The sequence below is a fragment of the Diabrotica undecimpunctata genome, chromosome 5, assembly GCF_040954645.1.
Source record: "Diabrotica undecimpunctata isolate CICGRU chromosome 5, icDiaUnde3, whole genome shotgun sequence".
Taxonomy (NCBI): Eukaryota; Metazoa; Arthropoda; class Insecta; order Coleoptera; family Chrysomelidae; genus Diabrotica; species Diabrotica undecimpunctata.
This window is the reverse complement of record NC_092807.1, coordinates 112,432,873-112,446,889: the sequence shown is the minus strand read 5'-3', so window position 1 is coordinate 112,446,889 and position 14,017 is coordinate 112,432,873. Positions and strand designations below refer to the sequence as shown.

The 14,017-nt window shown below is 32.4% G+C and overlaps 1 protein-coding gene across 1 annotated transcript in view; it reads right to left on the bottom strand.

Moving 5' to 3' along the window:
• The window catches only part of LOC140440749 (general odorant-binding protein 19a-like), a 30,425-nt gene extending 17,072 nt beyond the window's left edge, over positions 1 to 13,353 (bottom strand). The window contains exons 1-3 of the mRNA XM_072531122.1: positions 13,199 to 13,353; positions 13,067 to 13,142; positions 7,189 to 7,241 (exon numbers count right to left, since the gene is read on the bottom strand). Of these exons, the coding sequence (XP_072387223.1) occupies positions 7,189 to 7,241; positions 13,067 to 13,142; positions 13,199 to 13,327 (258 nt within the window). The 5' untranslated portion in view covers positions 13,328 to 13,353. The remainder of the gene's footprint in view (positions 1 to 7,188; positions 7,242 to 13,066; positions 13,143 to 13,198) is intronic.
• Between the last annotated feature and the right edge of the window lie 664 nt (positions 13,354 to 14,017).

Genomic DNA, 14,017 nt, shown 5'->3' with positions numbered 1-14,017 from the left:
TTTTATTTAAAATCCTTTATAAAAGGTATAAAGGATTTTAAATAAAAAAAATTTTTGTTATACAAGGTATACAGCCAGCTACAGGAACTTAGTTTCCTTGTGGATATTTATTTGTATGTTTGAAATCCTTTTCGAGCTATTTGAATTTTGGTCTTCATCTACTCATCTTGATCTAACTGTGCGTTTATAAAGGTTCTGAGGTATTTATACTTGTCAACCCTCTCTAATGGTTTACCCTCCAATGTCAGATATATGTTGCCAATAGGGGTTTTTGAGATCACTACATATTTGGTTTTATCTATATTTATTTTTGGTTCCATCTTTTTGCTTTTACTGTTAATAATTTTTTAACAGTTTGTAAATCCTCAATTTTTTCTGTCATGATTGCGGTATCGTCTGCAAATGTTATGTTATTAAGGATGCTCCCTTCAATCCTTACACAATTAGTTCTTTCCCATAATTTCTCCTGAAATATTAGTTCGAAGTACAAATTAAATACAACGAACGTTTTATTAAAGTGACGGTTCTCCTAAGAGAAACACAAATAACAATTCTGGGGGTATATGCCGTAAATGATGACTACTCAGTGCAAGAAAAGGAAGCTTTTGAAGAAGACTTTAGAAAAATCCTGAACGAAATTTCTAACAGCCATGAGATTATATGCGGAGGAGACCTGAATGCCAGAGTAGGAAAACAAGTTCAAAGTAAAGTGGTAGGCATGCATGGAGAAGAAACTGTTAACAACAACGGAGAAAGACTCATAAATATATGCCAACAATATGAGTTAAAGATTTTGAATGGTTTTTTCGCCCACAAGAACATACATAAATACACCTGGTATCAGCACACAAGAGGTCTAAAATCGATAATAGATTATTTCATAACAAGACAACAAACTAAGTTAAGAGTACAGGACGTAAAGGTGAATAGAGGAGCAGAGTGCGGCTCGGACCACTGCCTGATAATAGGAAAAATATATACACCATTCGTAGACAGGAACCACACAGACATCAACAAAGAACACAGAGAAAAAATAGAGAGAACTACGTACACCTTAGATAATCTAGATAACGAGAGCACACAGTTACTTTACTCCTGGAGACTAACACAAAAACTACAGGAATCACACAGATCAACGACGGATGAATACGAATATATAAAAAACTGCATGAAAGACGCAGCGCTAGAAGCCTTAGGGCCACAGGTACGAAGAGTAGATAAACCATATTGGTGGGATAAAGAAGTGGAAGAAAAGATAAAAAGAAAAAAGGAAGTATATCTACAGTTATTACAGCAGGGAGACGAACATACAAAACAACAATATAAAAACTTGAATAAAGAAGTCAAACGAGAAGTGGCTAAAAAGAAAAATAGTACATGGGAACAAAAATGCCATTACCTAGACAACCATATAGGAGGGACAAAGAGCTCTGAAGCCTGGAGAACTATAAAAACGATGAGAACAACGACAAAAAACCAAGTCATAATAAATAGAATACCAGAGAACACATGGGTAGAGCATTTTGAGAACTTATTAACAGAGAGAAGAGAAAGGTTTAAACAGACAAATGAACAAGTGGAAGTAGAAGGAAGAATCGAAATATCAATAGAACAAGTGAATGAAGCAGTTAAGGGAATTAAATTAAAAAAATCTCCAGGCCCAGGCGGAATACATCCAGAGTTGATTAGGTATGGATCATCAAAACTGTTTGAGATGATCCGAAAATTATTCGAAAGATGCTTAAACGGAGAAGAAGTTCCAGAAGAATGGAGACAATCGTATATCTCTTCAATACACAAGAAAGGCACAAAGATGGATCCTAAAAACTATAGAGGGATCGCAGTGATTGCTACTATAGGCCGACTATACTCAAAAGTACTACGAAACCTGATAGAAAATGATATTGAAAACAACCCGAAGAACAAGCGGGATTTAGGGCCGGACGCTCCACTATGGATAATATTTTCACATTAAAAATTGCAATGGAAAAACGAGTGCAGAGAAATAGAGAAACTCATATAGCTTTAATAGATTTGGAAAAAGCATATGACAGTGTACCGATCTCCTAACTATGGGTAGAAATGGGTAACTTGAAAATAAACCCAATTCTTATTAACGCCACTCAAAAATATTACTAACAAAACTTTGCAAGAATTAAAATGGGACAAGAAATCACCTCTCCTTTTCAAACAACAAAAGGACTAAGACAAGGCTGCTGTCTGTCACCCACCTTATTTAAAATCTATTTGGACAGATCCTTAGTGAAATGGGTAAAAAAATGTAGAAACATGGGAATAACGGTGAAAGAAAACAAGCTATATACACTTTTCTTTGCGGATGACCAGGTAGTAATTGCCGAAGACAGCTACGATCTTAGCTATATGGTAAGAAAACTGCAAGAAGAATATGAGGTGGCAGGTCTAAACATGAATATGACAAAATGTGAATATCTCTCAATGGGAACAGATGAAATATGTGACCTAGTCTTGGAAGACGACAAAATCAAAGGCGCGCAATCCTGCAAATATTTGGGGGTCATTTTCAACAAGAAGGGAAATAGCGCAGATGAAATCAGGGAAAGAATAAACAAGGGCAGAGCAGCGACCCGTGCCTTAAACTCTCTTTTCTGGCAAAAAACAATTCGACGAGAAACCAAAAAACACATTTACGGTAGTATAGTCCAAAGTATTACACTTTACGGTTCGGAAGTATGGGACGTCACCAAAGCTAATAGAAACAAACTTATGACGACAAAAATGGATTATCTGAGACGAAGCTGCGGTAGATCAAAACTGGAGAGAGTTAGAAACGAACAAATAAGAAACGAAATGAAAATGGAGAGAAATATCAATGATGACATAGAAAGAAAACAATTAATCTGGTTCGGACATGTTAAAAGAATGCCAGAGTACAGATGGCCTAGGAGAGTACTGGAATGGATCCCTCCTGAAAGAAGAAAGATAGGACGACCACGGAGAAGTTGGCGCAACGATATTGATGAAGCAATGGCGGCAAGAGACCTAGAAGAGGCAACTGCATATGACAGAAAAAGATGGAAATTGGGGGCGGAGAAGCGGCGACAGCCGTAATAAATCCGTTATTATTATTACAAATTAAATAATTGTGGCGACAGCACACATCTCTGACTGACTCCCCTTTAAATTTCTACTTGGTTTGTCTCACCATCTTGTACCCTTACGACTGCTGTTTGATTGCAGTATAGATTTTTAATTAAATTAATATCCTTGGGATCTAGGTGTATGTGTTTCAATGCACGTATCAGTTAACCACGTTAAACTCTGCCAAACGCTATTTGAAAATCTGTGTAACATATGAATATGTTTTTATTATATTTCCTGTATTTTTGTAATAGTACCGTTACTGCGCACAATACCTCTCTTGTTCCCATTATACCTTTAAATGAAGTATCTATGTATGTACAGCGTTAACAAGCCTTTTAGGCCCATTGCTGGATGGATAATTTCCATCATTTTCTGTTCTTAGCTATCAGCTTCTAATCTCTGATTCCCATTTCTCTGACTTTTTCCATCACTATATCTCTCCATTTCTTTCTCGGTTTTGCTCTCTTTTTTGCCCTCAGGTAATCTCCAAGCAATATTCTTGACTAGTCCATTACCTTGCTTTCTTTCTAGATGACCGAGCCATTCTAATCTACGTTTTTTCACCACTTTTGTTATTGTATGGTTAACATACAAATGGTACACTTCTGCAGTAGTTCGTCTACTCCATTCTCCCTCTACTGTTTTTCCACCAAACATTCTGCCAAGTATCTTTCTTTCCCATGCTTCCAATCTGTTTTGTATGTTTTTGTTCATAGTCCATGTCTCGCCAGCGTATAGCATTGATATTCTAATTATAGTTTTTTATACTCTTCTTTTTGTATTACAAGATATATCTTTGGCCTTAATTATTTTGCTCATGGCTCCACCAAACCTCTTGGACAATTTTAAGTAGTATTTTTAAAGTGTGGTTCATGAGGCTAATTATTCGGTATTCATAGCAAGATTTAGGATCATTTTCTTGGGTAAAAGTATACAGATAGATTTTAATCATTCTTCAGGAATTAGACCGTCGTTGTATATTTTATTAAATAATTTAGTTAAACACTCAATATTTTCGTCATTCATGATTTTTAATATATTAAATGGAGTTTCATTAGGACCTGGCGCTTTAACACTGTTTGAGTTTTTATTAACCTGTTTTACCTCTGATATTAGAATTTGAATATTTTCATCAGTTGGTAATGTTTCATTTATTTCTTTCCTATTTTCTGTAAATCAGTTCTTGATGTATGTCTCGCAAGTTTGTTGTTTTTCTTCTTGTGATTATTGGAAATCTCCATTGAAGTTTCTTATAACTTGTGGTATTCTTTTCCGTGTATTACTTGTAATTTCTTTGTTTTTTATGTAGGTCATGTGTGTCGTATTTTATATTAAATTCTTCTATTTCTTTGAAATTTTCGTCCATCCAGCGTTCCTTATCTTCCTTAATCTACATTTCTACTAGTTTCTTTATTTAATTATATTTTTTTTGTTTGCATTTCTGTATTTTCTTTTTTTCTTATATACGCTTTATAATATACGGTGAATATGATGAAATCATTCATTTCTGTTGTTTTGTAAGACGTTTCCACAATAGGGATGGGAAAAACCTACCGGTTTTGACCGAAAACCGGTTTTTTTACTTCGCAATAACCGGTTTTATCGGTTGTTTTTTTGTCCCGGTTATAACCGGTTTTTTATTTTTAAAGTAAAAACCGGTTATTAGGTTTTTACGGTGATTAGGATTAGGTTAGATATTATTTTGGATCCCAATCATAATTATTATTCTCAAGTAATTATTCCAAACAAAGCCATAATTCAAATTTTATTTTATTTTATAAATACAGAAGCAAACTAAAAGTGCAAACTTGTAACCTATTGGTATAAAAAAACCGAAAACCGGTTTTTGGAAAAACCGGTTTTTTTGACCGGTTATAACCGCCAGGTTAAACCGTAAGCAAAAAAAACCGGTATAACCGAAAACCGGTGTTTTGTCAAAAACCGCCATATCTATTCCACAATGGTCATAAAGTTCTTTTAATATCGTCGCTGCAGCGTATTTGCGGTCTTTATCGTGGTCTTTTGGCTTCATATGACCGCCAATTTCCGATTTCTTTATTCCATCGACCATCCTTAAGACGTTCGTTATATCCAGCTCATTTCCATTTCAGTTTAGCTGCCTATTCAACAGCATCTTTAACTTTTGTTGTATTACAAATGTCTTTATTGGTTTTATGGTCTTTGAGTAAGATACCTAGTACCTGTCGTTCCATAGTTCTCTGAGTTTTTCTGATCTTCTTCATGTTTATTTTAGTGAATGTCCAGGTTTAAGCTTCATATGTAAGTACAGGTAGGATACAGGAATTAAACACTTCACTTCGCAGTCTTTGAGGTATATTTATATTTTTAAGTACGTATGAGAGTCTTCCAAATGCTACCCATCCCATTTTTACACGTCTGCTTATTTCGGTAGTCTGATTTTATTTGCTTAGATATATATATTCATCTACGTGTTTTATCTCTATCCCTTGGATGTTTATCATAGTTTTGTCATCTTTGTTTGACATTAGTTTAGTTTTACTAAAACCCTTTTTCAGTTTTTTTTATGGATTCTGTGTATAGCTCCTTGATCATCGTATTCAGTGCATTGATTTTTACTGGTGTTGTTTCGATTCCATTACCTAACGTCACTATCATTTCAGCTTGTTCATAAATATTATGTATTAATATTCTGTACCTGGAGTTGATCCGGTTGTTGACTAATACTTCTTTTATTGCCCACAGTTCTACGTTATCAAAAGCTTTTTCATAATCTATAAAAGCCAGATACAATGGGAGATTGTATTCGTTAGTCTTTTCTATTAGAATTTTCAAAGTATATAGATAGTCAGAGGTGCTGTACCCTTTTCTAAATCCGGCTTGTTCTACTGATTGATATCTGCCAAATTTATTTGTTAACCTGTTTGTAATACTCTTTGTAAAGGTTTTGTAAAGTTGTAAAAGAAGTGAAATTGGTCGATAATTTTTCAGGTCTGTGGTGTCCTTTTTTTGTGTATTAGTATTGATTTAGCAGTATTCCATTATTCGGCTATGTTGCCTTTGAATAAACATATTTATTAAATCGTATTTTTCTGGTATGTGTTGGCTTCTTCTTCGCCTTCCTTTAGCATTTCTGCTGGGATTCCATCGCTTCCAGGAGCTTTATTCGTTTTTATTTCTTTTACTGATCTTTTTATTTTTTCGTGGCTTATTTCAGGCATCACTTCTGAGTTGACATTTGTTATCTGCCTTTTCAAGTTCTGCTTTGAGGAGTTAGGGGGATCGTTTCTAGAACGATACAGATCGGGGAAGAACTTTTTAATTGAGTTTGCTATATTACATTTACTTTTTTCTTGTTGTCCTTGTTCATTTTTAACGGTTATTACGTTTTTCTTTTCTAGATTCAGTTAGATGCATTTGAGACTTCGGTTTTTCTCTATGACTTGTTCTACACGGTCTTTTTGATGTTTTTTAATGTCTTTTTTGATCTGTTTTTCTATTACTCTCCTTAAATTCTGCAGTGTCCCTTTTTTTGTCTGAGATGATCTTTTCTTTGTTTCAGCATGTTTTGCGATACTACACTTATTTTGGATTTTCCTTTTTCTGTTAGCGGTTGCCACTTCTGAGCTTGCATTTAATAGTTGTTTTGTTATGACTTCATATGTTATGTATTTTACTAAGACCGTAAATTACTTCTTCGGCAAAAATAGATAGAAGTAAAGTAAATAGACTGGCAGTTTCTCTCAATGTTGCTTAATTCTTAAGAAAAGGTGATGTGTCCTTCCCCGTTGATTTGCAATTTCGGTGCATTCATAATAAGACATCCTTCCCATTTAATATTTAATATAATAGTTTATAAAAGTTGCGAAACACCAACATTTAACGATCTCTATAGAATATAGAGGTTTAAAATTTACCCATATTATTTTAAATTTAAAGTATAGTTTTAGTGTTTTAGTATCATTTAAATATTTCCACTTTTGACTCAATCTGGCATAAATGTATGTAACAAATAACATAAAATTTATTATAACTCTTTTACATAAATCTATCTGTAAGTATAAAATATGTAATTTTAATATTTACCATGGCAGAATGATCGATTTCCCAATCTCCATGGTGCATTTTCTCGATGTCCTCTGTAATAAAAAAAGTAGTTTTTTTGTCAGATCTTTTCAGATCCATAATAGCTTCAAAATAATACAGTATTGTTATTGTATATCAGTAGAAATAATATTTTTTCTTACTAGTGCTAGTACTATGTACATGTACAATATGAATAATACTACATATTGCACTTGTGTCAATAAAAATATTATTTTTCGTTACTAGAACTTTTATCAAAAAGGTTGTGAAACTGTTTTTTTTTGTAGTAAGCCTAGTTAAATATTTTGTTAATAAGATTATGCCACAATTGATAGTAACGTTTACATTTTTAACTATCCGATCATTCGATTTTGTTGAATACCGACTTTTCGACCATAATCTAGATGTTCTCAAAATTTTTCACAAGGCAATAGCAGGAAAGGCTTTATTGCCAAAGATAATCTTGTAAAACACCACCACCCTTAAGGAATCATCCAATCAAATAAAGGAATATATATATATATATATATATATATATATATATATATATATATATATAATATGTATATATATATTTATATATATATATATATATATATATATATATATATTATATATATATATATATATATATATATATATATATATATATATATATATATATATATATATATATATTATATTACATATATCTGTATATTGGAAGCATACTGTCCAAGTCCAATTTATTGATTTTACAGGAAAACGAATTAACGGTTTTCGGTGAATATTTAGAATTATTACGGATATAAATAAATAATGAATAACCACGTTTTTTTAGCCATTAGTAGTACAGGTAGAGTATTATGATCGACCAATTTGAAATTTTTGCAATATTCTAATTAAAAAAAAATGAAGTTCGGAAACTATGCTTTTAAGTTTTTTTCCCAAAAATATTTTTATCTTAAGTCACCTGTCCTTATTAATAATAAATGAAACGAAGATAGATATACTAATCTTAATTTATTCAGATTAAACAAAGGTAATACCTCAACTCAAATAAACATGAACTAAAAATTTTAAAGTATGTATAAGTTTAAATAAATCAGCATCTCCTTCTAGATAATCGTTCCGATTTGGAGTATGTGGTAAGCTTCGATAGCATTCGTGAAACTCCAATGTTACAAATGGCAATAAATCCATGAGATCATTATATTTTGCTGTTAAAATAGGTACTAGCCTTTGATTTATTTGGTCCAGATTCGTCGGTAAGGTAAGTTCGCTTCTTGGGTTTCTTCTCAAATCTACTTCCTCGAAATTCGTTGCTTGAAATGATGTTTTGTAGTACAGTATTATTAACTGGTCTTTTCTATACTGCAAGTAAACTACTTTAGACAATAGCAACGGAGTTTATTACGAGTTTATTACTTTAAATTTTGAGGAATAGTCAGAGATAAGTTGCTGCCTATCCCACAAAGTTACAACTGTCATTGTAGAGTTTTTTTTTTCGTTTTTTTTTATTTGTGCATAAATGATGTCAGCTTCCATGTGACTATGTCCTATTAAAAGAAATTTTTGAGCAATAGTTTTAAGCTGTGGATAATTATTTAGAATGAAATAAAAGCCCATTAACGTATGGTCCTAAAGTTTTCGGAAAAATTTCAAAAGCATATAACTCTGACCGCAATAATCTTATATTTTTATTAAATTATTCAACAATTTAACTTAACTATCCTTATTATAAATCAAAATTCAAATGACAGACAAGGGACCATTATTTTCGATTTGCCTAATAATTCCCCTGACACGTTGCATCATCCTTTGGACGACCTCGGCGTCAATTTCTCTAATTTTTGTATATATGCGGCGTCTTAACTGTTCCTGATTTTGTGCTTCCCATCCGTTAATATAGACTTTCCGACTTAATATTGCCCAGATCTCTTCAATTGGATGAGCCTGAGCTAGGTTGGGGGGATTGTCTGCTTTCGGTACAAAGGTAATGTTGTTAGTTTCGTACCAGTTCTTGTGATCCTCGCGTGATGACCTGAAGCAAGATCTGGCCAAAAGACTATCTGATCATTTGCATGATGTGTGTTTACAAACTGAAGCAATTTAGAGAGACATCTTTGAACATAAATATTTGCATTTAAGGCTTCGCCTCGAACAACACCAATGTAGGGCTGTGAGATAAAGCCAGCCTCAGAAATTGCACACCATACCAAAATTTTGTCCTCAAATTTTTTCTTACTTTTGAATTTTATTTTATCAGGTACATTTTCGTAATCGTTCGTGTAAAACCCATCGTTACCCTTCATCTCAGAGTTGGACAAAGTAAAATATTTTTCATCGTCCATCACGATCAACTTGTTGACGAAATGCACTCGCCTTAAAGCGCAGCAACTTTCCTTCTTTTCAGGTAGATAATATTGTTACTCGATAGGATCCTGTATACTGTAGTCTTTCCAACATGAAATCTTCTGGCCAGTTTTCGCTGTGAGACCCCAATTTTGTTCTTAGCTGCTTCAATCAGTCTTGCCTCTCTTATATGGTTCAAAATCCGCGGTCGGCCACTTTTACGCAAGTTAACACATGGTATCGCTTCTTCACATTCTCTGATTGTGCGATAAATTGTCGATTTGCTTATGTTTTGATCTCGATAAATATTAACACTATCTCGTTTCGACATTCGCCCAACCATATTATAAACACCTCAATGAATATCAATTTTATAAGACATTTTGCAGAGCACAAACCAAAATATTCTGCTTTGTTTATTAAATGTCAATAACTGATGACATTTCAATTCCATGGCCTTCTTTGTTAAATGCATTTTGCTTCTCAATCAGACCAGGTGAAATTTTTCCCAAAACTTTAGGACCATACGTTACGATGCTGCTGTTCTTATTTTGGTCAAAGCAATTATCGGAACAAAGCGTTGTATGCTCTATATTAGATCCCAGTAAGTTAAGATCAGCCCATCTTGCCAAAGCCAATTATAACTCATTCCCATCTCTCTTACATTTTGATTCGTCCCACATCATACACCAAGCGGAATTATTTGAGGAATCAAAAAATATTTAATTACACAGCTTTCTTTTATATAAAGTAAGCGAATTGGTCAACAAAGGTGTAGGTAAACATTTTTGAAGATCATCTGTGAGTATTTTATGCTTGCAATTTTCTTAATTTTTTTGTGTCTGAGGATTTGAGATTGTACCTACGTTCTGCATCTTGCAGATGTAAATATCTTTCATTGTGTATACATTCTGTATCAGTGTTGTGTACCGCTGTGTTTAACTGTGCTAAAAATAAATCACATATATCATATATATCATAATCAACCACTTCTGGTGGTTTAAAAGTGAGATTAAATTTTTCATTTAAAATATCCTTATACAACCATAGTTTTGCTACATCCTCTAAATGAAAGTGTTCAAAGCAATATCTTTATAGAACGTATACATTTGCTGCACTGACAACTGAGGTCCTAAATATACTTTCTTTGACCTTTCTTGACTGTAGTGGCTTTTATATTTAGGAAATGAGGAAATATCTAATACAACGGAATCGATTACATGCTGCTGAGTTGTATTACTAAGTGTATACTTATCTCTCTTGTGATAACTATGTGTCTTATATTACTCTCTTGTCTTCACTATTAACTGCAATATGGCTAATGTATTCACAAACATGCCCTTACCCACTACAATTTTTATACCATCTGCTGTTAATGTATATACCAAAGTGTTTTTTCTTACTTTTGATTTGTCTCCTGATCAGAATCTTTTTCTAGCTGTAGGCTTTGTTTTTACACAGGATACAATGAACTGCCTTTTTACAGTATATTCTTTCTATCATCCCAATAATAATTAAAAATCTCATCTCCCTTTTCTTATAAAACATTTCATACGACACGAACAAGCAGCTTTTTTCTGTCTTTCAGGCATCTCTTTTCCGTTTGTAGTTTTGTTTGTCAGCATATATATGTAGTTTTAAAATTTTAAATTTAAACTTAAAATAGGATAATTTCCTAGAGTTGGCGGTAAGCCATATTTTTTAAAAAAACCAAACATCAAAGTTAAAAACTTCTGTTGGAAGTGATTATTTAATTAAAAAAATAAATCAAAAAATTTTAAATGGATACAGTTCAGAACGTTTTCGGACTACTCAGTTCAACTTCAGTGAACTTTGATAATACTTGCGTAACTAACCGCAAAACAAAAGAGCGGTTGGGCTTATATTGAAGAAAACATACTTGAAAGTATTGAATTATGCCAATGTAACTGGATTACCAACCGGGAATCATAAGTCCTTATTATTAAATAAAATTATTTCTACATCCAAACTGCAGAACTGAAGTTAGGAAACAAAATGATATTTAATTCTTCTTCTTTCTTAGTAACTTCTTAATGCCCAGTTTGGGCATCGGAGTAATATTTTCATATTTCATGTACCCACCACTTTCATTCCTTCTGATCCCTAGTTAGTTCTTTTATTTGATGAAATAATTTTCCATTTTCTTTGCCATTTTCAGTGATTGTTCCAATAATCCAATCCTGGATCATCCCTTTTTTCTCTTTCATCTGCTATCTCTTGGACTCCATTTCTCTTCTTACTAGTCTGCTCTGTCCATCCAATAATAGGTTGAAACAAGTTTAATTTTCTTCTTTGAATTTTAGATCCTATCGGATCCTGCTTCAATTCGCTTTTTATGTAATTATTTCTGATATAATTCATTTTAGCTTTTCTTTCTAGTTGTTTCATTTTCGCTGCGTTCCATTTTGGTGTTATTGTCCCACCTCTCGCTTGCATACAACAGTGTTGGTATTATTACTGCATTATAACCTTTGAGCTACACTTCTCTTTCTATTTATTGTTTTTCAAAAATCGTGTTGTTCAATGCGTAGTAAATTTTGTTTTGTTTGCTATCTCCTGATCAATTGTTCCTTCTTCTGATATTACTAATCCTAAATATTCAAACGTTGATACTATCTTAATTTGGTATATCTTACAGTAAAGTGGAAAATGGTGTCTCACATCAACTTTCTTTTGCTTAACTATCATACCTTTTGTTTTTTTTATGTCTATTTCCATTATTTGTTTTTCTAGTTCTCTCACCCATATATTTATCAACCCTGAATATTGTGTCTCGTGTCTGAAATTAGTACATTGTCATCTGCATATAGAAGTCTGTCCAGTCTTACCGGTAATAAGTTTAAATATCCCACCGTAGTTTGCAGGTGGCTTGTGGCCCTTTTAGTATATTTCAGAATTTTATTTTATTACTAAGATGGATAGTACTTAGCTAAGGTTGTCTTCTTGCTTTATTATTATTGAATTTATTTGATCTTGCTCCGTTGATTTGTACTCTGCCAGTGGCTTTGTAATAAGTGCTCTTAATTACGCTTATTATTTTCCCCTGGACGTCTCGTTTTCCTTGGATTTCCATAGTCTCCTTCTATCTATTTCATCAAATGCCCCTTTTAAATCTATAAATGTAAGACATAAATTTTTTCATTTTTCGTTTGTTGTTTTTTATTACATTTCTTAAGATGAAGACATTATCTGTTGTCCCCCTTTAATTTCTGAATACAGTTTGTTCCACGTCCATTTTTTCTCTATCGCTATTGAGTTCAATTCACAATCAGCAATAGAGTTATAGAAATCCACCATTTTTGCGTTAAGTCCAGTTACAGCGTGATAATACCAGCTGCAGGCCAAAAAATGATTGGGTGTATGAGATAGTTTAAAGGGACAAGAACAAATTTTGGAAATGGCCCTATATATTATTAAGTATATTAAAAGACATAACTAAAAACAAACAACATTGTAAAATATAAACACAAGGAATCAATCATAGCAGTAGAATATTTACTTAATATTTTTGTTAAATACTTACCTAAAGTTGCTTTTGTTTTTTGAGTACATACATTTGTAACGACCTTTACAGCAGCTTGCATTTGTTTCTCATTTAACTAAAAATATTGATTTTTTAAATTGAACCTATTTTCAATACACGTTTCCAACTTACCCCTGTAGTCATAATAATAAAGCACGCTACTATAACCCACACACATTTCATTTTACACATTTTTATCAATGAGTTACAAAAATTTATAAAGAATGAATGAATATCTTCAATCGAGGTTTCTTTAACCATTTTTCAGTCTAGGTAAACGCCCCAAAGACGGCATCGGTAACTATTAATTGTTAATGTCTGTGTACTTAATTAACAAATTGTAAAGGAAGACCAGCATATTATTAAGTTTGTAAACAATAATATGAGGTAATTATTTTGATAATTACTGCTTAATAACGAAAATTAAAAGATTTTAATTATCACCCAAGAGTTTGTAAGTAATAACAGTTCTAATATACGGTTTTTCGTAGGAGAAACCCTGGAAACACGTATTTCAATGATCTTTTATGTAACTAATTTATTCAAGATCTTTGTTTTGTATATTTACTTTTAATAAAGAATAATGGTTTTATTTCTCAATTGCCTTTTATTTTAAAATAATCTTCTTTGCCTGAAACTTAAGTAACCGTATTTTTCGTTGTTTCATATTTATTTTTTTGTTTTTCTTTTAACGATTATTTATCAAGAAAGTTGGTTTATTACATTTAAAAATTAACAAACCAACTTACTTAACTTGCTTAAACTTACTTTCCTGTTTAAGGACTAGACAAATATAAAAGTTAACAAATCCAGCAACCCTAAATGCAAATACATATTCTTGAAAGATCGGACACAAGTGATGTAAAAAGTAATGTCATATATATCAACTGCAGTGTTTAGGTTCCCAGAGATATAATATTGGACAAACCGGTCAGTAGGTGAAACAGTAGA